General features: G+C 37.8%; 1 protein-coding gene across 1 annotated transcript; it reads right to left on the minus strand.

The window, feature by feature from the left end:
• Positions 1-293: 293 nt before the first annotated feature.
• Positions 294-27,940, minus strand: SPMIP2 (sperm microtubule inner protein 2). Its single transcript, XM_060690862.2, has 4 exons — positions 27,744-27,940; positions 4,613-4,845; positions 2,266-2,324; positions 294-1,251 (listed from the first exon to the last, which is right to left on the minus strand). Exons 1-4 carry the CDS (start codon positions 27,856-27,858, stop codon positions 1,224-1,226), a joined length of 435 nt encoding a protein of 144 aa, XP_060546845.1. The 5' UTR covers positions 27,859-27,940; the 3' UTR covers positions 294-1,223.
• Positions 27,941-27,956: the final 16 nt, after the last annotated feature.

Genomic DNA, 27,956 nt, shown 5'->3' on the forward strand with positions numbered 1-27,956 from the left:
TATAGTTTTCTTATCAGTGTTTCATCTGTCCCTAATAATATCTTATCAAATGTTGTTGGTTCTTAATAGAAACCCCATGTTTTCGCATCTTTCTCATATCTTGATTGTATTCGTAGGTGTGGCCACCATGCTAAATCCACCCCTTGATTTTGTAGTTCCTGGCTGGTTTTAAGTTTCCCTTTCTCGTTTAGAATGTCTTTGTAGGATACAATTTTTTCCAAGTTGACAACATTTGGATGTATCAATTCTTCCATTGTAGAAACTCAGTCTGGTATTTTCCTATAGTTTTGTGATTTATTTTTTTCTCATACTAAAAGTAAAGCATTCCTCACATAGTGTCTTTGAAAATATCTATGTACTATACGCCTTCCATACCATAAAAAGGCATGCCACTCTAATTGGAGATCATGGCCCTCCAGTAGTAGTAATCTTCTATGCCTCAAGTTTATCCATTCTTTCACCCATTTAAGTACAGATGCCTGATAATACAACTCCCAGTCTGGTAACCCAAAGCCCCATTACCTTTAGACTCCTGTTACATTTTCAATCTTATTCTTGCTTTCTTCCCATGCCAGATATATTTCAAAATTGTTTTATTCAATTCCTCAAAGTATTTTTTTCTAATTTTATAGGTATTGTTTGGAATAAGAAAAGTAACTTTGGTAGTATGTTCATTTTTATAGTAGCTATTCTCCCTATCATTGAAAGTTGTAGGTTCTTCCATTTCTCAAAGTCCAACTTAATTTGTTGCACTAACTTTGTATAGTTATCATCTTTAATTGTTGCACATTTTGCTGTCAAGTAGATTCCTAAATATTTCACTTTCTTTACTATCTGAAGGTCTACCTTCTTTGTCAATTTGTTTCTCTGTTTATCTGTAGGATTTTTCACTATTATTTTAGCTTTTTCTTTATTTATTTTCAGTCCTGCCACTTCTCCATAGTCCTCAATTTTTCCTATCAGTCTGGGGCCGGTTTCTAATGGTTCTTCTAGTATAAAAACTAGGTCATGTGCAAATGCTTATAATTTATACTCTTCTTTTTTTATTTCTATTCCTATAATTTCTGGATCCTGTCTAATATTTCTAATTAACACTTCCAATGTTAATATAAATAACTGTTGGCCATCTTGATTGTCCTTTGGGTAGAAAGAGTGCTTCTTTGTTTATTACAATCCATAGAATCAGCTTCACATCTATATCCATTGGATAAACTTTCAAACTCTCAGTACTGGGGATTAAATGTCAATTTCCTGGAATGAGATGAAAGAAAGGTATATTGATTTATCGCCATACAATAATCATACACTAGATCAAAATCTATGGAATAATTCTGTGGTTTTATAAAGGTAAAACCATGAAAAAACAGGGTGACTTACGTAACTTGAAGGCTAAAGAAAATTTCTTTAATTTTCACTTTGGGGTCATACTGCCACAATGCAATACCGTAGCAATTGGGAAATGTGAATACAATATTCTTAATTTTGATAGAAAGAAAAGCATGATAATCCATACTGATTTAGGATTAAATATTGAGATTTTAGCAGTAATTCCTCTGCAGAAAAAGAGATGGCTGTATTTTTAACTGGCAATGATTTACTTAGCATTGTGTCTATGCTGTATGCTGTTATATTGAATACGCTTCTTTCTTTTCCCCAGGATTGGGAAACATATTAATTGGGGTGGGTGTATCCCCTATGCAGGCATGTTGCATGGTTTTGATATAACAAAGTAGCTTTCAGAAGCACACTGCTCTGTTGACAAAGAGTCAAGGCAGAGCCAATTTTCCTTAATTGTTCAATTTGCCTTGCAAATCATAGTTTCTACACGTTCACAGAACAGAATATGAATTTACATTCACTAAGTGAGTGATGTAAACCTGAACCATTGAATAGATGTTGGACGTTTCTAAGAGCTATATCAAACAGGCACTCCACTCAAATCTCTATCATTACAAAGTGCCATTTATATGCTTGAATACAGTATTAACATTTAAGCTACTGGAGAACCAAAAATAGTAAATATTTTGTTATCTGTTAAGTATATATTAAATTTTAAGTTGCGGATAGTATTTTGTGAATTCAACTGAAATTTGTTGCTAAACAAAGTGATGTTTCATAACTATCAGTTAGCAATAGCTTAAGGTGCAATTATCAAACTTTTTATTCAAGGTTAAGCTTATTGACAATGCTACTAATCTCATGCTTATCCTGAGATTTTGCAAATGAGTTGATATAAAGGATTAAAAGAAACACATGTATCCATACCTGGGATTTTTGTATTCGTTAATTATTTCATATTCTTCAGCTGGGAGATTTAGCTTAGGCTGTCAAAGGGAAACAAAAGAATATTCTCAGAGAGTTATTTATAGTCCTCTGATCTGACTGCTTTGCTACTGTATCACTTATGTCAGGAATGATCTAAATATATCTAAGTATGTAAGATTTTAAAGCATAGCAGGGCCAACTGAGAGATCCTGTAATGAACAATATCACAAGGCTGTGGTCCCACACTGTCTGTGGGACCATATGCCATCACAACAGATACAAATAATAAACACAGATTTATCATTAAAAAGAAGAATCTTCCCTTCCATAACCAGACAAAGTAAATCAGAAATGGGCAGCTTTGAGAGTACCTCAAGATCCTGAAATTCATTGATAAATGACTATTTTGAGCAGCAATATTTTCACTAATTTTGAAGAAATTGAGTGCTAATCCTCTCTGGCTACACTTATATCATCCCTTAGAGAAGAGGAAAATAAATTGTAGCATTTGTCCAGTGATGTCAGTAATTACTACCATATCTCCTATGGACACCAATTAATGTGGAGTTGAGATCAGGTGACCCAAGGTGTTATTTTGATTATTGGGAAGCACAGAGATGACTTTTTCCTCAGTATTTATATGTATGTAGGTGAGTAGTACTCTACAGTAGTCTGTAGAGATTCTTAGTCATCCAGGTCATGGTTATCCCAAAGGTGTTTTTTCAGGAGGCAACTGGACTTTCTTGTTTTTCCTTTGAAGACATTTTGCTTCTCATCCAAGAAGCTTCTTCAGCTCTGACAGGATAGTGTGGAATGGAAGGATTTATATTCCTTGCAACAACCTTCTAAAAGGATGCAAATGACCAGCTGTCTGCAAGGAGCATAAATCCTTCCATTTCACACTATTCTGTCACAGTGGAAGACGCTTCAATGTTTGTGCTAATCCACCAAACGGCTGTCATGCTTGATTCAGTCTAATGACTATAGAGTTAGGTTTCCTATGCTCTCAGGCCCTTATTTTGGAATTCGCTTACTCAGCAGTAAATGACTGGACATGACTTGGCTAATTTAGATGCTTTATTGCTGACCAAAAACAAAGCCAATTATGAAAGAAGATCTGCCTACTGTAGTAAACAGCAGTTAGAGCTCATATATCTGTCAGTCAGTAGGGTGGATTATTCTCTCACCAACTTTCCTGTGCATGGATGGTTGGCCATTTCCTTCAAATTCCCTTTATCCTTAATTGCAGCAACCCTTCTCTTCTTTATCGCAGTGTCCAGAGATTATATAAGAGAAGCTGAACTGGGCTTTTACTGTTCACTTGCTAGTTTGCCTGTATTTTTAAGTTTCAACCAGTCCCTGATTCCCCATTAGGGAGACAATTGCCTAGCAGTTACCAGGTTTTGTTTATTCTGCTCTATAGAATTAAAGCACAATTATAGCAAAGCGTGCCTTCCTCTTCTCTGGTGCTATTTCTGCCCTCTTGCCTACCCATGTAATTTTAAAAAAAACAAACATATTTTATCTTAGGATGCCCAAATGGGATCTCACAGGGAAAAGGGGGAGAGGAACATAGAGGTCAGCCAAGACAAAATAGCAAGAATCCTGGAGTGACATTGACCCTATTTCTGCTGCAAGATCTTGATTGATGGACTCTGCTGAAAAAACTGCAGCAAAGCCAGATGAGAAAACAGCAATCTTGTCTTTAATAGATTGACACAAAATAATACTCTTTAGCATTGACTTTAAGCAGATGCCACGGAAGCAAGACAGGGACTGTAAAATCAACAGCATATTTTATGCCAACATAGTTTTATGATGAGTCATGGATGGGTGGGCAGTATTTTAACTTGGTAGTGGGGAAAATTAGTAGCAATGTCCATCCATATGACTTCTTTCCTTTCTTATATATTACTTAATGGCTATTCTAGAAATCTTTCAGATCCTCTCAAAATCTGCTCAGGTCTGACTATCTTTTGCAGCAGAATTTGAATGTGCACAGGATGCTCCAGGGGCGGGGGGGAGATGAGGAAACGGACCAAAGTGAGACCATGTCCATCTGTTTATGGATGAATAATCACTATATTGAATTGGTATTTTGAATTTTTGGTTTTAAGTTTCAGTACATTATGTTGGTAGTAGCTAAGATGGTATAAATGTTTATATTCTCTATTATGTTTTCTGGCACATTATATTTTCTTCAGAAAAAATGTCACTGTCCAAGCTAGACATGAAGTAACATATTCTTCTCTTAGTAATGTATTATGAATACTTAGCATAAAACCACTAGAGCTAACATTACCACAGTTGCAAAGAAAGTATTCTGAAGTTACATTGAGCTAGTTACCATTATCTTCTTGCCCTGGAGAAGACCAGTTTGGTTAAGTGAGCCAAACTCTTTTGTTCTCCAGCCAATTTCTCCTACAAACCAATTCTTGTGCATCCATGGAGGAGGATTACTTGGTGCATGTCTCCACAAATACTTGGCATCACTACTGCCCTCCACGGGTGAAGATTTTGATCCTATGTAATGGCAATAATCCAGTTCCTTTGGTTGGTAATTACCTGTGCCATCTGGACCTTGAGAAAAAAAAAAGTATACAATTATATATATAAATCGAACCAATAAATAAATAAATAAAATATGGAAGCAAAAGGTCTGTTTAAAATATGCATTAATCCACTCTATTTATATTAAGCAGACTTCAGTACTTTATTTTTAAAAATAGTTTTAATTGGTGTGATATCCTTATATTTTTTCATTCTCCTTCTACTCTTTCATTTACATCCTACTTATAGTGATGCAATCTGAATTATTATCTGGTTATAGCAATAGCAATAGCACTTAGACTTATGTACTGCTTCACAATACTTGACAGCCTTCTCTAAGCAGTTTACAGAGTCAGCCTATTGTCCCCAACAATCTGGGTCCTTATTTTACTGGCCTCAGAAGGATGGAAGGCTAAGTCAACTTTGAACCTGTCAGGATTGAATTACCGAAATGCCGACAGCTGACAATCAGCAGAATTAGCCTGCAATACAGCATTCTAATCACTGTGCCACCACAGTTTTTAGGTTATTACCTTTAAATGTCAGGTAGAAGAAGTCAGGAGCCAGGATAGAACGCAAAAGTACTAACATTTATTTCATGCTACCTATACACAAGAATCTGAACTACTAACAGTCAAGGTAATTTGGTAGCAGATAAGAGTCAATGGACTTAAAAGTGGGGGGTGGACTTAGATCTTTAATGGGGGTACAGAGACTCCAAACTGATGATGTGTTTGATCCCATCCTCAGACTCAGTTTGGTCATCTCCTACATTAAACTTTTTAAGGAATTTGGAACTGATAACAAAAAAGTTTGTCTATTCTTTCATGACCCCAATTCACCCAAACATTTAATAATGCAAATAGTTGTCAAAAAGAAAGACGAAAAAGACTTCATAGCAGATATGGCAGTACCTGGAAGCAGAGAAAGAACTGGAAAAAAATAACAAAATACAAAGACCTGCAAATATAAACAGCAACTGTGGCAAAGGAAAGTATAAAAAGTACCGATAATAAAACACATCTTGGTTGCAATTCCAAGTCAATTTCCTCTGCATTATTTGTACTCTACAAGATTGAAGGTTAGGGTCCTGTGCTAAACACAGCTGAGCTCTTGGATTCTCCTACACTGCACAGCCCACAGTTCATCTTTATATGGGATCAACTTGGTTTTTTGTTATCATTCTGAACTAATTATTGCAGCTAGGGATGGGAAACTTTGGCCTAATGCATTCCATTATTTTTTATTAAATCCTAGCATTTCAAGGGACTTCACCACCATCGTCACTCCAGAAAACAGTTGGTGAGAGTAGTGGTGAGAATGCAATACAAATGATTTCTACTGGTGCACAAGCAGCAGAGTTGTGGTGTCATGGAAGGGCATACGTTAGTAGTTATTTAATTTCTTGTTGGTGTGTTTTTATAGTCAGGCAGAAAAGAGGAATTTGTGTGTTTTGTTTTTTTTTTTGCTTTATATGATCAGTTTTATATACCACGTATCTTGATCTGATTTGATCTGAAGGTTGGGGCAGTCTAGTCTCAGTAGCAGGAATTCTTGAAGCCAGCAAATACTCCAAATATCTTCCAACATGTTTCCCAAAACCAATGTTTCATCCTTCCTACTTTAGGAAATGGTTTAACGATACATTCTCTAATGAAAGAGTATCTGCTTTCTCATGCTGTTTTCTCTAAAGATTTCTGTTGGTCATAGCCAGAGTTTCAGCATTTATCAGTATCCCATCACTCTTTTTCTAGCAATAATATTAAGATTATGATTAATGAACTATGTATGTGATGTGTGATGTACAGTTGATATTTTTGTAGGAATATGCATCTATCATCTAGTTATACCTACCTACCTATCTACCTACCTATCTACCTATCTATCATCTGTCTGTCTGATTGTCTATCTGTCTATCATAATAAAAATGGGCAACTACCTGTCTAGAGCTATCATCATGATCACTGGAAGACCGAAAACAGATACATAAAACTCAGATCCTTTGCTGCCATGTAGTTTTGTCCAGACTTTTACAACCCAGATAAGCTAGTCTGTTTGCAGTTTCTCGTGTATTCTTGAATGGCTATTGTCTGAAAATTGGACAAGATTTGAGACTGATTTCTTACTTTCTTTTGATGACTATTATATGAATGTAAGAGATTAGCCTCAGATCTAAAGCTAGAACTTGATTAATACTTTTAAGATATACTGTAAGTCCATTTTAAGTCAACAGGAGCAGGAGTTTTTCCAAATTTGTTTTAAATAAGCTACAGTGGGAGAAATTAAGAACACCTCTTGGATGAAATACTGAATGGAGAATAGAATTTTGGAGCATAATATTCTTGTATCTCAGAGGGCATAGCACAAGTTGACAAGATGCTAACGTCAGCATTTTTTTGTGGCCACAAAGGATGCTGGAATGCTGTACAAATACTTGAGACAAGTCAGGGGAATGCAGAAGTGAGGATGTGTCATTTGGGAACCTAGAAGAATTGGAGAACAGAAATCTGAAAGGGGAAATGGATATTTCATCCCACAAGTAAAAAGAGTACAGTGCACTATAATTCATTGATTAAATACATTATTTATACCTCCTATATATAGGATATATACAGGATAATTCACTTAAATCATTAGTGAAGAGGCAATGAAAAACAAGGTGCAATATAAGCAGCTGTTTAAACCATCAAAATACTTTCTTTTAAATAGCATTTGAAAATTGAAATAAGATGAATATCTGAAAAAAGGAATATTTATTATGCTGAAATGAAAAGCAACAATACAGTCATTATAGAAACAAATATATGCTTGCAGATACTGCTTGTCTCTGTTTGGTACAGCAGCTTCCCTCACTGCAACCACAGAGTCAAGACTTTGGACCTTGCAAAAGGAAAATATACAAAAGATGGCATAATAAAGAGCTACAGTATACTGTCCCCCTCACTCTACCCCAGAGTGACAGAATACCTGTACCTTCAACATTTTAAAAAGGAAATAACAGCTCCTTGTCATAAAAATAACAGCATGCAAGGATTTCGTCCACCCTCACAGAAAAAGGTTTAAATGGCAAATATTTTCTCATGATTTAATTTTAGGTCCAAAACTTCAAAACATTTTCATTGTTTGGAACTGCAGAATGTTTCCTGAGAAGTATTTTTTTTAAAAAAAAAAGTTATAGAGCATTTCTTATCATTCTTGTCATTCCAATTTGCTTGCTTTATTTAGGCAGTATTGCTTTTAAAAAATGTTTTGTTTATTGCTACAGCAGCATGACATTGTTTTGAAAGCATTCTCCATGTGCATTTGCTGTTACTTCTGAAAATCTTCACAACTTTTACCCTTATTGTATTTGATTGTCCCTATTACCAAGTATTGTGATATTACTTCATATCTGACAATACTGCAAAGCTCTGGTAATACACCTAGGCTTCACCTTGTATGTATATATTCACACCCATTAAACAGATTCTAATGTGCTGAGACATGGATGTAGATTGCATGGCTGTAGATGTAAATTCCTGTCCCAGGTTCTGTTGAAATGTTCTTTCAGCTGTATAATTAGTAAACAGATACTTACGGAGTATGATACAGTTGTGTTATGTAATTTCATACATGAGGCTTCAACTGAACATCACATTTCTTTCTCTGAGCCATCTGTTTAATGAATGCTATTGTTTTGATCTACTTAGAATTAATTTCTTTACGCCAGCAATGGAGTGGAAATGATTACCTGTATATATTATTCTTTTCGCTTTATTTTTTAGTGGGGAGGCAGAAAACAAAGTGTCTCTTTTTGCCATGTCCCCAGCAGCCTGGCCGCAGGCTTCAATGTCACCACTCTGAGTTCTTGGCAGGCTCACCCTTGTTCTGAGTAGTGCAGCAGCTGCCGCCTCCACCTGCCTCGCTAGACAGCGCAGACTGGAAGCCGAGCAGCTCTGGCAGAGACCGGCTCTTAAGGGGCATTTTCTACATTATGACATACTGTCCTTGTGAGCCTGTCGGCCAATAGGACTTCTTCATTGGCTTCCTCCAGCTGCACAGCAAAGGATCTAAACTCTAGAGTGCTTTCATTACTTTGGAGCTCTTCCATTTCTTTTAAAGCTATCATATTCATTAGTGGTGAAACAACTAATGAAAAGAGGCCTCCAAGTTTGTTCATCCCAACAGAGGCTCTGAAAGGAGCACCACAAAAATGTGATCTTTTGTATTTATCTCCTTTGTACGGTTTTTATCTTGTTTTTATCAGACATGGACATCTTGTCAGAATAAAATAATTTTCTCAGTTAGTCATTATCTGGCGTCACACATTGTATTGAGCTTTGATGTGGGTTGAGTGGTTTTCACCTAGCAGGATCATATGAATTTAATAATATTTTGAAATTTTCAAGTATGCCTACAGTCCTCAAAACAGTGGCAACTCCTTGTTTAGTCTGACTCTGTGATGGCAAACCTATGGCACGCATGCCCAAAGTGGCACACGAAGCCATGTCGCCTGGCATGCACTGCCTTGCCTGTTTGTCTTCTGGGTTTCTGGCGCGCATGCGCGTGCAACAATCAGCTGTCCTTCATGTGCACAGCAGTGCCAAAAACCGGTGTGCACATGCATGCCAGCCAGCTGATTGGCAGGCATGCATGCGTGCTAGAACCCAGAAGTTCGGCTTTTCCAGAGCGCAGCCCTGACGAGCGCACCCACACGAGCGCAACGTTTCCACGCAACCTTTTCAGCACTTGATGCCAAAAAGGTTCACCATCACTGGTCTAACTGATACAGTTACACTTCATATTAGATCTACAGTGTGTGATTTATTTGTACTTTTGCACAATGCCTTTTACTTTTCCGTTGGCCAAGTACAGAACTTGAATCCAATTTTCAACACTCCCTTAAAGAGACAGTCTTATGATTTGAAGCTATAAGCCTGTCACATTTAGGATTGCAGCAGCTATTTCCTAATCAAGATGTCTTCCAGAGCCTGCATTCAGGATATTGACTAAAATATGCATTCTGGCATGCTAGCTGTGCTGCCTTCTGCTATGATCAGCTGATTTAAACAGGAATAGATTACTGCAAATGAGAACGACCTTTCTTTTTCAACAAGGTCACACAAGTGTTGTATAAAGTGGTGACATTCTTGGCAGAACTGTATGTCTGTAAAATGAATTTGATTTTCTTTTAATCAGAACCTCTTTGGAGCATAATGTAGCCAATTTCATAGCCATAATGGACAATAGGTTACTTGAATGCATCGGAACTGTGTCCATTCCAGGTTGGTGAAAATTGTATGTGATTAGATTCATGGTTACAAGAAATTCAGCAGGTAAAATGTATATTAACTGAAATATATATGGGCAGATTATGCATAGAAGCAGAGGAAATGCTAGTGATGGCTAACTTTTTCCAGACCGAGTGCCCAAACCATGTGTGCTCGCAAATGTGTGCTCAACCCCCCCCAAAATGCAATGCATGTGCGGCCCCCGTACATGTGCCCCCAACCCCCGCATGCACCCCACCCCCTGTGCCTGCATGTGCACCCCCCGCATGCACCCCACCACGTGCACCCCCATGTGCCCTATCCCCTGTGCATGCATGCGCAGGGGGCCTTCATGTGTCCCACCCCCTGCACATGCACACATGGCCCCCCGCACACACCACGCCCCCCACGCATGTTCAGCAGAGACCCGAAAACCAGCTGGCTGGCAGGAGGTGCACGTGCATGCACAGCGGAGCTGAACTGGGGCGATGGCTCATGTGCTCACCAAGAGGGCACTGCGTGCCACCTCTGGCATGCGTGCCATAGGTTTGCCATCACGGTGCGAGAACATACAATATACTCAGTTCATGCAAGAAGATTGCACAAACTGATTATAAACAATGATATAACACAGTCACCAAAATGATCCACTGGAACATCTTTAAAATGATCATATTCTGCTTATACAAATGGCTAGTTTATATGATATTACTATGGAAAGCAAAAAGTTATGGTTTGATGTTAATGCCTTATTTTACTGCAACAGGAGGAGTCAGAAGTTAACACTTTTTTTTCTTTTTCCCAACCCTTCCTCACTTCTCTCCCCCGCTTTTCCCCCACTGATTTCCTATTTACTTTTGTATTTTGTATCTTATCTTATAACCTAATAAAATGTTTAAAACTTGAAAAATTATCATATTCAGTATCAAAAATAAATTGGTGGAATTATATAGTTGAAAAATAATTGAAAATCAGCAGGTTAAAATATTGTGGACTTCTGAATACAACCGGAGAAAGAGTTGTCATATAACATGCCAAAATTAATTGTAGCTGAAAAGAAAAAAATATGAATAATCGATGTGGCAATACTGGAGATAGTAGAATAGAAGACAAATAATTATAGAAGATCCTAACGTTTCAAGACTGAAGTTGAAAGATTAAGGGATAAACTAATTGTGGTGGTCCCAGTGGTTATCTTGGATTTTTTAAAAAAAATCTGCACTTTTATTATGATGTCCTAGATTCTTGAGAACTTGATGCAATTATAGGCCAACACCAGTTTACTGGTAACTGTGATTTCACATGTTTGTATAAGCAAAAATAATAATGACAAGAAGTGGTGGGTCTACAAAATAGATAAAGTCACAGAAAATGAAGAATCTGAAGTTCTCTGGGGATTTAGAATTCAAACAGACAAGTACCTGACACATAACACTCCAGGTTTAATAATTGTTAAGAAGACAAAAAAGTCTGGATAGTGAAGGCTGCAGTTCCTAGAGGGGAGGGGAGGGGAAGGGAGGGGAGGGGGAGAGGAGAGAGAAGGCCACAAAAGCCCTACATAGCTTGAAACCAGGTTACCTGTGGGACCATTGATCCAGAAGATTGGACATGCTGCAGATCCCATAAGCCAGAGTGTTGACTGGGGGGAACTAGAAGTTGGCCCTTCTCTGTGTATCCTCTGCTTTATGGAACATTCTCCCCTCAAAGGTTAGAATGACCTGGAGCTTTGAGATTGTTAAAGGTCCTGTTTCTTGGTTTTACTATTAGTTGGTTAGCTATCTTGGCTGCCACATGTATTTATTTTTGGATGTTTTTATTGTTTCTATTTGTCTCAACTGTTTTATAGTTTTAGAATTGTAAGCCACCCAGAGTCACTTGGATGAAACAGGTGGGTATAGAAATTGAATAAATACATCCTGAAAACAGCCCAAGACAAAGGGACAATGATGATAGAGAGGGGCAGCAATTGTCTTCTTCAAAGTCCTGGGCAAAGTGACAGCTTTGAAAGTAAGCCTGAGCTGTTTGAATTTCAGGGGGAACCACAATTTAGAGGGCAGGCACTGCTAGAGAGAAGGTGTGTTTTCAGGGTCTCAATAGGTGGCATTGTTTAATCAATGTAACCAAGAGTGCACCAACCCTATAATAAAAAGACATTTTTATCTAAACCTGCTAAATCCATACAACAAATGAAACAAAGTCAAAAGGAGGCTGTCTTCACACAACATACTTTCCTTAATCATTATATTTTGATCAACTGTTTTTGGCTGAGTTCACACTATACAATGAAGCCATTAACAAAGCATATTTGCTGGGTTCACAAAACATGTTAAATCAGAATCAAATAAACCATATAAGGATATTATGTCAGCTCAGTTTTAAACTCATTAAAAGTTATCTGAGATATAAGAAAAACTCAGCTCTCTCCACACATTATGTCTGTGAAGAAGTCCATGTGATCAAAGCTATTCTTCCCTGATCTTCAATGACATTCCATTGTTTGGAACGAATACTTTAGGAAGAAAAATCATTTATATAGTTTTCCCTGTAAAAATCAGAGTTCTAAATTCTTGTGCTGTTCATCATAGCAGTAACCGAGTTAGAGGTCTGTGTCATGTTAAATATATATTGTGTGTGGCTACCTTTCAATTTTTTGTTCCAGAATAAGCACAGAATATCTAATCTAAATTGGTATCATAGCATGCAGGGAAATGTTTATTTTTCCTCTTCCAGCTGTGAACACCATTTGAAAATTGGCTATGTTGGATAAAGGTTACTGATAATAAATCACCCATTGGAGGATTTTTCCTATTAATAATTGCCACATGTCTGTGTTTTGGAAGGATTACGAAAGGGAAGAAAAGTACTAAGCCTCCCTGAAAGAAAGCAAACAAAATGCTGTGAACTGCAACTAAGAGTGACAAAATCTTAATCTTCCTCTTGAGAAAGCAGAAAATGAGAATGCTGAACTCTTACTACAGTCAAATTTACCTTTCTTTTGCATTGCTTTAATGAAACAAAAAAGAACAAGTAAAAACAAAATAACAGTCCCCTCCCCAGGATAAACCCCCTAAAACAGATGTAACAGAATCAAATACATTCTGTATGTTTGAAAAAGCAATGCATCTCACTCGTTAAAAAACAAATTAAATTTTGATCACTCAGAAACGTATTATCCAAGTGAATCTGTGGTATCATACATGTAAATCCATTTCAAAAAATAATTTTTGCAACAATCCAAGCTAAAAATATCCAGAATTCTTTGATAGAAAAAAGCTACAGTTTGTTAAAACTATTATTTAATAAAACTCATATTTTAACTTTTCTTCAAATGTTATGTGTGGTATTTTTTTTCAACTAATATAGAAAATACAGAGGACAAGACCAAATAATATCTTCAAATTTACTGTTTTCACAAGCATAGAAAAATAGATGACTAGCTCTTTTTAAACATTCATTGAGAAGTCCAATAAATTTGATTTAGTTCACCTTAACACTCTGAGAAAAAAAATATTTAAAAAAATTGAGACCATTCATTTGCTAGACCCGAAAGCCTCTATTTTTCTATTCCAAATTAACAATATTTATTATTGTAAGGTTCTTCAATTGTCAAGAAAACTGAATGGTTTGTCCTGATTCAAAAAAACAAAACAAAAAACATTGAAGAGTCAAGAGTTTTAAGGGCCATTGGTGCATCTGGTCCAAAGTGGAATGTGATATTTTAATCGGATAAATTTGCTTACTATATGGCTGCAAAAATCTAGGCAACAAAAGGAACAGTAGTTTAGAACTTTGAGTTTCTAAATTTTTGCAGTCCAAATATGATAACTGCATTATTATTATTTTTTTGGTCATCCTAGTGGTTGTGAGCTGTGGTGGTGCAGTGGTTAGAATGCAATATTGCAGGCATTCAATCCTGCCCAGCTCAGGGTTGACTCAACCTTCCATCCTTCGAAAGTGGATAATATGAGGGCCCGGATTGTTGGGTGCAATATGTTGACTCTGTAAACTGCTTAGAGAGGGCTGTAAGCACTATGAAGTGGAATATAAGTCTAAGTGCTGTGCTAGTGTTTTTTTACAGGTACAAGGTCCCTTTTTGGGGGGATCAACTGAGCATTGATCCATTGTGTGAGGAATTGACCAACTGGATTGTCATCTGAGCCTGACATCAAGATGATAATTTTATATGGTAGCACATATTCCTAACACCTCAAAGGAAAAGTTATTTTGTTGATTTTAACCTTGTCTGATCAAGATTTTCTAACCCACAGTGGATTCTCAATGTAATAACAGAACAATGAGCACAATCCTCCTTAGACAAGTCTTTCTCATGACTGCAGAAATATTTACTATGTGCTAATAAGGATGCTATTTTAATAACTCTAATATTAATAGAAATTTGATGTACAATTCTTATTGACTGATGCTTAACTTTATACTATAAAAAAACTAAAACCCTGCCATTTCTGCCTTTGAAGCTCTCCTTAAGGATCTAGAGAGCTACATTGAATGTCTACTCTTGAATGCCATAAATTATATTCTAAACAGATTATAAAATGTATGTGTTTGATAGCACCTACCACAGCTGACTAATAACAGATTTATAGAATTCTTAGTGTAGAATGACTACCAAAATAATTGGCTTTCTACTTTTTAAATGGTATCAGGGCATCTCTCTCCCTCTCTCTCCCTCTCTTTCTCTCTCTCTCTCTCTCTCTCTCTCACACACACACACACACAATCTATTATGCCAACCCACCTCCCCGCCCCCACCTGTTAATAACTACCTTCTGCATTATCTCTCTGGTGTCTTGCAGTTAATTGCTTTGTTCTCTAGCTTGCAGTAATTAAAGAGCACTGAAATACACCCTGAGAATTGCCTATTTCTTTTTCCTCCCTGTTTTTTACTGACTGAATTGGGCAAGTGCAAAATTAAATCCATCCAACAAATACTTTAAGTGTTCAGGAATTAAAAGTGCCTCCTAGTTTATTTATGTACCTTCCCAACTGAATCCCTGAATGACTCTGGGTGCCCTATTGTACCAGGTTCCTATCCTGTCAAATGCCTTCTTCAGTATTTTGCTATATACATATATCCATATCAAAGGAAAAAAAAAACAGACCCAGTAAACTACAGACCAATCAGCCTAACCCCAATGCCTGGGAAGATACTGAAAAAGATATCTAAAAACAAATAAAGTAATAGCTAGAAGTCAGCACAGATTTATTAAAAACAGATCATGCCAAACCAATCTCATTTCATCCTTTGACAAAGTGACTAAATTAGTAGACCGATGAAATGCTGTGGACATAGTATACTCAGACTTCAGCAAAGCATTCAGCAAAGTAGACCACAACTTCTTGGTAAACTAGAAAAAAGTGAGATAGATAGCATCACCACCAGGTGGATTTGTAACTGGTTGACAAACTGTACTCAATGAGTAATCCTTAATGGTACTATGTCTACATGGAGGGAAGTAAGCAGCGGGGTACCACAAGGTTCTGTCCTAGGCCCAGTACTCTTTAATATCTTCATAAACAACTTAGATGAGGGAATAGAAGGGGAACTCATCAAATTTGCAGATGATACTAAGCTGGCAGGAAGAGCCAACACCCTAGATGACAAACTCAAGATCCAGATGGATCTTGACAGACTTGAATACTGGGCCTATCTAACAAAATGAAATTCAATGTAGTGAAAAGTAAACTCTTACATTTAGGCAACAAAACCCAAAAGTACATATATAAATTGAGTGAAATATGGCTTTATAGCAGTAACTGTGAGAGGGATCTTGGAGTCTTAGTGGACAATCAATTAAATATGAGCCAGCAGTGTGTGGTGGCAGCAAAAAAACCCAATGCAATCCTAAATTGCATTAACAGAGGGATACAATCAAGATCAAGTGAGGTATAAAGCCTTAGTAAGACCACAACTAGAATACTGCATCCAGTTTTGGTCACCACACTATAAAAAAGATGTTGAGAGTCTAGAAAGAGTTTAGAGAAGAGCAACAAAGATGATTAGGGGACTAGAGGCTAAAACATATGAAGAATGGTTGTGTTCTGTCCCCGTCTCACACACACACACAAACAGACAGCCGGGGGTTAAATAAACTGGCAGGCAACCAATTCTTTCGATAAAAGGATTTGCAGCACCCCAGTAGCTGCTTGCCAAGAACTTTACTCATAAACAAGATAAACACAGTTCAAGAATTGTCAAGTCCAGTCTGTAATTAAATCCAAGGCAGATAATGTTGTTTCCAAAGATGCAATGTGACTCGATAGTAGTTAGTTTTGTCCGTCACAGAATGGCCACCTCACCCCCTTATATCCCCTGTGGGGTGTGGTCCAGTGACTCAGCTTAATCTCTGGCATGCCTCCTTTTCTGTTGCGTGTGCTTGTCTCTCCGACGCTGGCATGGATCCAGCCAAGACTTATCCCCTTCACTGTCCACTTTGAGGAGGTACCTGTCTGCTGGCCAATCTCTTCTCCTACGGGAGACACCTGAGGCATTGCCAGAGAGGAGGGTCCTGGAGAGGGAGGCCTGGCCAACTCCTCTCCTTCATGTTTGGAGCCTTCTCCCTCTGATAAGTTGGCCTCGGGGGTCGGAGCCACAACAGGTTGCAGGAACTGGGCATGTCTAGTGAAGAGAAGGACTGGGGCGACATGATAGCAGTGTTCCAATATTTGAGGCGCTGCCACAGAGAGGAAGGGGTCAAGTTATTTTCCAAGGCACTTGTAGGCCAGACAAGGAATAATGGATGGAAACTAATCAAGAAGAGATTCAACCTAAAAATAAGGAGAAATTTTCTGACAGTGAGTACAATCAACCCATGGAACAGCTTGCTTTCAGACGTTGTGGGAGATTCATCAATGGAGGTTTTCAAGAAGAGACTGGACAGCCATCTGTCAGTAATAGTGTAGGGTCTCCTGCTTGAGCAGAGGGTTGGACTATATGACCCACAAGGTCCCTTCCAACTCTGTTATTCTATGTTCTAAGATATCCATATAGATGCTAGCTGGGAAGTTTCAGGAATTGGTCCACACAATTTAAAGTTGCCAAGGTTGAAAAATTGTTAACTGAAATGTAAGTTTAGTTAACTCACAGTTGATGGTGAAGAATTTAAGTCTTGTTTTGCAGGACTGGGTAGTTTAAGAATAGATAAAGATGAACAATGAGCTGAACAATTAAAAGGATATTATTTTAGGAAGAAAGATATAAACTTAAACAAGATTATGAAGAGTAGGGGCATCTGTCTTTGTATTACAATACTTATAATAAAAATTATAACATTTCTCAGTAAACATCAGGGAACGTTTCCCAACAATAAGAACTTTTCATCTGTTCAACTTGAAAAGTGGTCTCTCCATTTGTTGAGGGTGTTGTGGTTAAGGATTACTGCAACAGGCCAAAGGTTAAAGGTACCTGCTCTCCAGGACCCTTTCATTCTATGGCTGTATGAAAACTAAGATCAGAATAATTAAAGCAATAGTTTTACTAGTGAACACCTTGACAAAGGGTGTTGCTCCTCAGTTAAGTGGAAGGATTTTAATGGTTTAGCTTGAAAAGACTGCCCCATTTTTAATACATTGTCACTAGAAGTATTTTTTATCTTATGTTCATTTTGAAGGGAGGACATATTCTGGTTTTTGCAGAGCAGAAGTGAGAAAATGCAGGGCAGTAAGAACGAATGTATTTCATTTAAGTTTGTCCTTACAAAGTCTGCATGGAACTTGTAGCTGTGGGATGGAAACTATATAGAAGATGGGATTATGGAGGAAAACAGTTTAATGCTTGCATAAGATGCAATACATGCATCTGTACTGTAGATATTTTGCTTTTGGTGGATAAACCACAAAGTCCAGAATAAATATTAATAGATCCATTTAGATAAGTTCATTGAAAACTCATACACTGATACATTGAAGTCACACATTATATGACACAAAATTGTTTTAACGATGTGTGAATTCTTACATGTGTTAAATCATAAGTCATGGTTTGCAAACTATAAAGATTGACACAGATAATATTCTACGTCAAACCCAAACAAACATGCAGTTGAATGCAATGTGAATATAACCAACAAAAAAGAGAGACTCTGTTTGATTCTTGGCCGAGTCCCATATTTGATTATAACACACTATTAGCCCTAGGACTACCCTTCTCTCATTAAGAATGTAAGAACCAGGGTTTGTTTGTGTTTTAGCACACATCTATGTTGCATTTATTCCCAGTCATAATGAAAACTTTTGGGAAGCTGACTGAAAGCAAAATTCTTTATTTAGATGGATGGTGAACTTAGATTTAGCACAGAAGGTATTGTTCATTTGATTTTAAGGCTTATATTTTTTAAAAAAAAGAATCAACAACAACAACAACAATATTCATGTTTATATTGTGCTTACTGTAGAAGCTTTCAGTTTTAAAAAGCCCTGTATAAATAATGTCCATCTGTATTAACAATTGTGTTGACAGTCTGTGCTTATTTTCAATTGTCTTAAAAGCATTTTCAATCCCTCAGAAGCCTCTGACAATCTTCCTTCCTTCCTTCCTTCCTTCCTTCCTTCCTTCCTTCCTTCCTTCCTTCCTTCCTTCCTTCCTTCCTTCCTTCCCCCCATCTGCCCCCTTCAGCTAGGACACAGCATTCTCTAATTTTCTCACTGCTTTCAAAAACTGTCCTCTGACTAATGTATGCTCTTTCTTACAATGTTCTTTTCATCATTCATTATTATTATAATTGGTTAAATGATGAACAGTAGTGTTAGCAGCATAAGGGGGGGGAGCCTTTATCAATTGCAAGCTGTTTTTCCAATATTTAGAGTGCATAAGGATTTCTATAAAAATGAACTATAAAATGAACATTATAGAAGTAAGAAAGGTATGTCAAAAAGCTTTATATAATCATAATATCTTTGGAAAGGATAATCTGAAACAAGATTCTGAGTCACTTGCATACTGTGAGGGAGAAAGTGTGTTCTCTTCACTAGCAATGCCAATGACTGCCAAGGTCAAATTAGTCCAGAAGGCTTTAACAATGTTAGTCTTTTGTATGTTAGGTTCTATAGATAGTATTTCATGGTGGTAGAATACTTTGTAATCATATATCGGTAGTCCTCGACTTATGACCACAACTGAGTATTGCTAAGAAAGGCAGTTGTTAAGTGAGTTTTGCCTCATTTTATAGCAATAGCAATAGTATTTTAGGCTTATATGCTACCCCATAGTGCTTTACAATGGATGGTTTACAATGTAAGCATTATTTGCATCTTGCCTCCAACAATCTGGGTCCTCGTTTTACCAACCTCAGAAGAATGGAAGACTGAGTCCCATTAGGATCTAACTCTAGGCTGCGGGCAGAGTTTGCTTGCACCACCAGGGCTCCTTATGGCCTTTTTTGCCACAGTTGTTAAGTGAATCAATCAGTCATTAAGTGAATCTGGTTCCCCCTCCCCCCACTGACTTTGCTTGTCAGAAGCCAGGACCATATGATATGACCCCGGGATAGTGCTATTATTATAAATACATGTCACTTGTCAAGCACCTGAATTTTGATCCTGTGACCCTGGGGAAGCTGCAATGGTCATAAGTGTGAAAACTGATTATAAGTCACTTATCTTAGTGCCATTGTAGCTTCCCACAGTCACTAAATGAATGATTGTAAGTCAAGGACTATCTGTAGGGCAGGGTTTCTCAACCTTGGTAGCTTGAAGATGGGTGGACTTCAACTCCCAGATTCCCCCAGCTGGGGGATTCTGGGAGTTGAAGTCCACCCATCTTCAGCTACCAAGGTTAAGAAACACTGCTGTAGGGGATTGTTATGGATTTTTTGTATGTAGCTAGATATACTGTAATCTGGTATTACACTGAAATTACACGGATAGTCTCACAAAAGCTTTCCACAGCCTGGTGGATTACAATTTCTATCCCAGTTAGCCACTTGTATTTTACTTTTTGTAGCTAAAGTGCATCAGATTGAAGAAAGCTGCATTACAACTAGAACAGCATTGTTGTATCATTGTTAAAATACAGATAGTCCTCACATAACACACTCTTGTTCAATAATTGAAGTTAACATGATGTGGAACAAGGGGTACTTATAACAAGTCCTTTTAGTTGCAGCCATTGTAGCTTCGTTATGGTCACATGATCATAATTTGGGCATTTGGCAATTGGCTTGCAGCACCCTGCGGTTACAAGATCTCATTTTTGGGACATTCACTACTGGCTTCCAACAAGCAAAGTCTATGGGGAAGCTGGCAGGTTACAAAGAGTGATCATGTGACCATGGAATGCTGTATCTATGAGGTTAGACTGATAATGGCAACTGGGGCTGCTGGAACTGTTGTTGTAATTTGACATAGTCATGTGACATCCTGCCTTACTAAGCAACAGGATGTAATAAAACCCTAGTCCTAGTTACTGTCCGCAAATAAGGACTACCTGTAATGAAACAGTCTAAAATTTCCTCACAGCATGAATGCTTATTATTGCCTGAAAAAGTACTATATGATTAAATATATTATTGTTTGGATAGTTCCCATACTTTTTAGCTTATACATATGGCCCAGTTTGGAGGAAAGGAAATCTTTACAACATACAAAAGCATACTTGAATTACAGTATATTATTTTTAGTAGTATGGACTACTAAAGAGAGAAAATCAGATGCTAGCAGTGAGATTTCCCCCCCTATTATTCAGTACTCTTTCATCAAGGTTATGAAAATGTTTAAATGAATGTAGTCATATTCAGACAACTATTTAGCAGAAAAAGTAATTAAGAAAATGTGGATTGATTTTGATGACTACATTTTAAACTGCGCATGCCATATTCAAGATGACATATCATTACTTAAAATACTTGCTTTGTTGTAATGTTTTTGTTCTTTTTATTATTATTATCATTTATTAAATTTATATGCTGCTCATCCCACTGTCAGGTGACTCTGGGCGGCCTGTACGTCACCCATGATGGTGCAGTGGTTAAAGAGCAGTATTGCAGTCAAACTCTGCTCAAGGCCTGGAGTTTGATCTTGATGGGGCTTAAGGTTGCCTTCTGAGGTTGGTAAAATGAGGGAGCTGAATTGTTGGGGGCAATATGGTGACATTGTAAAGCACCCAGAGAGTGCTGTAAAGTGCTATATAAGCCTAAATGTTATTTGTATTGCTATCATAAAAGCAGAAGTGGAAAACATTAAAAGATAAAAACTTAACAGAAATTAGATAGTGAGGAACCAGAATTCCATGTGTGAGGTCTTCCTAGACCCTAAACACCTCCAGCATAGAATGCCTTCATTGAAGCCCCAGGCCGTTCAGGCAAAGACAGATTTTAAGCTCTTTCAGAAGATCGAGAGGATGGGGATGGATCCCACCTAGAGCGGCATGATGTTCCAGTAACTGGTATTTTAAAAGTACTTGTACTTTAATTTCAATTTCCAATAGATGTACCTGGAAATCACTCTACCAAAATTGTTGTATCTTTTTCTGAGGTTCTACACTGAACGTTATCTTTACTGCTGTCATCATTGTGTTAAAATACATCAAATGTTCTGGACAACCGTTTAAAAGACTCGTATAACATTTGCTCAACAGAATTTTGAGATGAATATTGAAGAAAACATGTAATTTGCTTCATTTCATGAGTTCAGGACATCTGGGGTGTATTCACAATATGCAGGCTTTCACAAAAAATAATCTTTGGCTGAGATAAAGAATATGACTTCATTCATGCAGATACATCAGAATTTTGTTGCAGGATGAGGTGTGAAATGTAGCCATATGGATGTGCAATGATATGGGGAGGGGAGTGGGGAAATGCCTGTAGGTCTCTCATTTGTTATTAGCAGATCTGGAATCTCAAGCATATTACAACACAATACTATCATTTCAGACAAGAACAGCTTTCAGAAATGTTTTTGGATAAGCCCAACCAGGAATGTTTATTATCTCTATGAGCAAGAAGTAAGACGGGTTCTCTTTCTCTCTAACCTTTGTTTTGTTCCCTTCTTTTGAAATTTACAGTAGAATCCCAATAGGGTTTGAAGACAAGATAATAAACAATTGTCAAACAGCTAATTTTATGTTGTGAAATAAAAGATTCAGATCAAGATTTTGCAAAATGCAAAGGAGTGAGCTGAACTGGCAGTAACATGTTTTAAATTCTGTTATCAAGGTAGTTACTTACTGTAAAAACAGATTGGATTATAACATTTTACTGTTGGATTGCTTCTATGGAAAGAGCAGGACTTCCATAAGATTTGCAGAAGTATCTTTGCTCTGATATAAATAGCAAAATACATTTTAAAGAAATCATTCATTAGTAGGCAGCTTTTTAATAACATGACATGCACATATAAAAATAATCCGTCCAGATTTATCACTTCTTGCTTTGATACTAAGTATTTATTTTGTGAAGGAGAGTGTGCAGAAACATTTGATCAATGGAGGAAAAATAATTTATATAGATGGCAAAACCTAATTATTACTAAGTCAAAGATGAAATCCTCTGAGACTTTGTCTTCCGGAAGGCCAGAACTATCTTACTGGTTTCAATATTTACAAATAGTGAAGTCCAAAAGAATTACAAAAATAAGATGAAGTAGTAGAAGATCTGGCTGAATTAAAAAATCACACAAAATTTTATCTGGAAATCCAGATACAGTGCCACAATGTAAATGCTGCTATTATTGCTATTATTCAATAGGAGAGGGATACAATTATGGTAAATTCTGTTGTATTCTTTTAGTTCAACAGTGGAACTTTAGGCAGACTTGGACCAAGAGAAAGTCTAAAAGAAAGCTGCTCCTATGAAGAGGACATAGGGCAGTGTTGGTAAACGTTTTCGGCACCAAGTGTTGAAACGGGAGTGTGTATGCACATGCTCTGGCCACCACGTTGGCCACCCGGTCTTCAGTTTCTGGTGTGCATGTGGGCGTGAAGACCAACTGTGCAGTGCACATACACTGGCTCCACCTTGCCTTTCAGGGGTCCTCATTTCTCTCTGCCACCCACCTGGTCCCCATCGAAGTGGTGGGACATCCCCACCGACGACCTGGCTCCGCAGCCCTGGACAGGGAGAAAAAGTCAGAGCCCATTCCCGGCCTTGGAGGTAAAGGGTGTAGGCATTCCTGGGACTTGGCTTGGGGGGCCAGCAGGCAGGAGAGCCAGTGCAGCCCCACCTCTTATCCCTCGGTGGCACCTTCCTACTTCCTGGCTGGCCCGGCATGCTTCTTACTACTCAGCACCATCTCTATGCTGCACACTACTCCGGCCCCCCTGGGGCAGCATGTCTCCCCGATGGCGGTTCCTCCTCCTTTTCCTTCTGGCTGCTCCAGCATCCTGGCCGGAAGCAGCAGCATGAGAACCGTCCCTCCCCCTTGCCCCTCGCGGCAGCAGGAGCAGCGGGCAGGGCAGCCAGCTGCCCAGCCAGCAAACGCTTCTCCGCTACCCTCGTGTGCCTGAGCCGGCCAGGCACTGGACCATGGCTGCATATTGGTGCCGTGGGTTGGAGGGCTGGGGTCACGCAAGAAGCTCACTCAGGCAGGCAGGGAGGGAAGCCCTGGCCCACCCATCCTGGCTGGCAGCTCTGCTCCCCTTGTTCTTCTGGGTTCCAGCACGCTGGCCAGCTGGCTTCATGTGCACGGGAGCACCAGAAACCAAAAGAGCAGCTGCCCGGTGTGCACACACGTGCTGGAAAAATGATCTTCCGGTTTCTGGCATGCACATGCACACTGGACAGCTAGTCATTGTGTGTGCATGTGCACCAGAAACCGGAAGACCAGGTGGCCGGTGAACATGTGCGTGCCGGAAACTGGAAGATCATCTTTCCAGCCCGCGCATGTGCACCGGGCAACTATTCTTTCAGTTTCTTGGCACATGAAGACCAGCTGGCTGGTGCGCTGGAACCCGGAAGAGCAAGGGCAACGGCTCGCATTCCTGGAGAGATGGCTCTGTGTGCCACTTCTGGCAAGCGTGCCATAGATTCGCCATCACAGACATAGGACATAGTCCATATCATTGCTCTCCTTTCAAGAGAAACATTGGATGTAAATTTTATTCACTTAAACCAATGAAGTAACTCCACCAAAGGTAAATAAAGTTGCATTGGTTTATTGAGTCTCCTTTAAGTTATGGTTCTAATCCATAACTCAATAACTCAGTGTGGTATATATTATATTATACTGTGCATATTGAGATTCCTGTGCATATTATACAATGCACAGGTATCTCAAAAGAGAGAAATAAAGGATTGCAATGCTTGATTTTGAAATTTAATAAAGATATTTTTAAAAGGAGAGAGAAAAATAAAGGGCTTTATACAAATGTCATACAAGGTTTTAAAAATATCCCCCGGGACCTTGAAATGTTCTTGGAAGCCAACAATAAGCCTATTATCCTGCCTAATATTCTTATAAAAGAATGAGCTAGTTAAAGCTAGGGTATAATTCCACCAGTTAAAGAACAACACCAAGAGTAGCATACAGGATTTGAGATTAGTTATTACGAAACTGCAGTTGTTGAATCAGAAGGATACTTGCAAATGATTTTTACTGAGCTTGATTCAGCCAAGGTGCTAAATTAGTCCTCTCCATAGTTCCATAGGAAATTTGCTTCTCTTTGGATCAAGGTACTGTTTCTTTAAGAGACCATACTTCAGGCAGCGTATTGTAATGAAGAAATTGTGCTTTGAATGGGGAGTTTTACATAGTTAGCATGTATTTTTTGTCCACACATATTGTGCACTTGGAGCTATCTGAGGTACTGAAAACAACTGGAACATAGTTGTGCCTCTTGAGAAAAAGTATATTTGCTCTTAAGCCATATGGTCACCAAACAATGGACATAAATTGTTTATAACTGTAAAAAATTTACTGCTGCAGGCACTAATATTATGAAGTCATCTGATCTTTCCACAGATACTCACATCAGTAGCCAAGTACAATTCTTCTCCCTGTCCCATTACAGAAGTTAGCCCATTCCTGTTAGATGCAGACTTATAAAGAGGTATGGCATTAGAATCATCTTGTCAGATGTAATTTGAACAAATCCACAACAGGCTTTTACTAGAGCTTTGACCTATATGGAATGAAAGTTGTTGGATAAAGTGGTAATTAGATTTTAATGGGAGATGATCTTCCAGGGTTCTTTGTAGATTTTTGTTGCTCCTAAAAAGAAAACTAGTTAAACAATTCCCAGCTTTTAAGTCATGCCAGAGAATGTGCATTTTCTCCTTTCCTTGTGTCTGCTTACTGTAGTTTAAATTGGACAAAACACATCAACTATGACTTGTTTCGGTTGCACTTTAAGGCTGGGTTGAGGTGATTAAAATATATTGCCTATAAAATTCTACCTAATCCCCTTTCTTATGTTCACTGGTCTTATATCCACTCGCCTGTGTGCTTTGAGTTGATGTTAGTTATATGACAAAGTGATATTACTACATGTGATAAAGAGACATAAGAGATCATTATGTATCAAGATGAGATTACTTTTGCAAAATAATACATAGTTTAAATGTAAAGGATGTAGATATATTCTTAAATAAAAATATTCTTAGAAGACCCCAAATCACATATTTGGATCTATATACAAATTTCACACACTAGTGTGAATAATTATAATATAATTATTACTATTAAAATGTAAGCTACAAAAAATGAGAGCCAGTCTGATCTAGTGGTTGAAGCACAATACTACAAAGCAGAAGACCATGAGTTAAGTCAAGCTTTAGCTATGAAAGCCAGCTGGGTGACTTTGGGCCAGTCATTCTCTCTCAGCTCAGCTCAGCTCAGCTCAGCAGATTGCTGTTGTGGGGAAAGTACGAGGAGGAAAATGTGTGGGATATGTTCATCACCTTATTTGTAAAAATAATAAAAGCAGGATATGTAGATAAACAAACAAACAAATAAATAAATAAATAAAATTGTCTTTGTTTCTGTTCTTTGGACAGCTCTTTTTTATGAACCTAATGTGAACATGAGTGATAGCAGTTTAGAAATAACGTTGATATTAATGCTGATATTATAGAAGTTTCTACATATGCAGAAGTGCAATGAGGGATACACCTTGTCAAACAGCTATGTGTATAATATTATTGAAAGAGCATTCAAATTTACATGGCTCATTCATGTACAATTGTATTGGCTTGCCTTAGATCTCCTCCCTCCACCAGTTGATTAAGACTATTCCCAGGATTATTGTACATTTTTCTATTGAGAAGTAGCTTTAGGTTCAGTGGGAATAGGTAGTTTAATGAAAGAATGAATGCAATATTTATCTAAATATTCAATATCCAAGGTCATCTTATTCAAGAACTTCCCACTTTTGGTGGTATTAGGTGTGGCTGCATCCCAGCTCCACTATTGTTTAAGTTATACATTACCACACAGATTGCTAACCTGGACAATTTAGACTACCATCCACCAAAATGTAAACATTGGAATACTCCTGCATATGGATAGTATAGTATTATCTCTCAAACTTTGGTAGGTTCGAGAAGACATATATTTTTGCCTTCTAATGTGATAAACATTTTTTAAGATCAATTATGATAAAACTAAACTAACGGTATTTACAAAAAGGCGAAGGATGCAAACAGGTCACTAAATGGGCATAGTAATCTGTTACAGATTCCTTGGGGTAGTCTTCCAGGAATCAAGAAGATACACCCATAGAGATTATGTGACACAAAATGCATCTAAATAAGCATTGGCCATCCACACCTTTTATAATTCCAATTTTGTCCTATCTGCAATAAAAATCTTGTCAGCAAAAGTTATGGCGTACCTATTTTAGGTGATACAACCCAACATATTCAATAACTTCTTAAAGAATGAGTTCATTCCTACGAAATACACTTAAAGTGCCTTGATGCATACCCAAAACTGCTTCTCATACCTTAGTCACCAGGAATCAGTTTGAACCCCCACCCCACCCCATTTTACAAGTATAGGAATGAAAGATAATTCTGGAGAGAGAGAAGTTCCCTGAGGATGGGCTCCAGCATGAGTCCGAAAACTTGGAAGAATAAACCTCTGATCCCAGTGATCAACTCAGATAGGATCCAACAGCATTATCCTGAGACATGTATATTTGCCTTCATTCCTGAAAGATAATTAACATTTTTCAAAATGAAGAACTTTGGTGGGAACTACTAGACAAGTGTCTAAGGCATTAAGGGAGGGTCAAATCTAACTATCTTAAGCTTTGTGTAGTGAGTCCATGCTAATTCCATGCTTTCAGCCAGGTTGTTTATGATTATTTGTGATTCACTTAACAAATGTGCCAAGAAAAGTCGTAAAATGGGGTAAAACTCACTTAACAAATTTCTCACTTAGCAACATAAACTGGCTCAATTGTGGTCATTAGTTGAGGACTACCTGTATATCAATTGTTTCTAAGAGATGCATTTCAATATTTAGGAAAAAACAAAACCGGAAATTTGAACAGAAATGTAATATGCTGAGCTTGTGGATTGTTTTAAAACAAAATTGAATTTTTTCTTGCATACATTTTGTCTATGTGCTTAAGCCATATAATTTAAATATAATTATATTATACTAAATATAATTTAATTTTGTGTACATTTACATTTAATTCCCTTCTCACCCTTATGGGTGATACGTTTTTTCTTCTCTTTTACCTGAGGACTTGGAATTTGAGGGTTCTGTGAAGTGTCTTACCTGTTCCTAATATTGCACTCAGATGTTCTTCCTGGGATCTGTTGGAGCCAAGTCTCCCAGTGTAGGAGATGAATCCTATCACCACCAGGACCACTTTGGCTTTTACTTTCCACATCCTTTATAGTATCTCCTTCAGACCCTGGTACTTCTCTAGCATCTCATACTGCTTCTTCCTGATATTGCTTGGCATCATTACATTTATCATCACTGCTG

The sequence above is a fragment of the Pantherophis guttatus genome, chromosome 8 (genome assembly GCF_059756535.1).
Source record: "Pantherophis guttatus breed Tessera chromosome 8, ASM5975653v1, whole genome shotgun sequence".
NCBI lineage: Eukaryota > Metazoa > Chordata > Lepidosauria > Squamata > Colubridae > Pantherophis > Pantherophis guttatus.

What these genes read in the sequence shown, in the direction of transcription:
- SPMIP2 (XM_060690862.2), bottom strand. Translation starts at nt 27,858, where the DNA reads ATGTGGAAAGTAAAAGCCAAAGTGGTCCTGGTGGTGATAGGATTCATC. An exon ending in TCCAGGGCAAGAAGATAATG is followed by an intron (nt 2,325 to 4,612) that starts GTAACTAGCTCA and finishes TCCCTTTGACAG; the next exon opens with CCTAAGCTAAATCTCCCAGC. An exon ending in AACGAATACAAAAATCCCAG is followed by an intron (nt 1,252 to 2,265) that starts GTATGGATACAT and finishes ATCTCATTCCAG; the next exon opens with GAAATTGACATTTAATCCCC.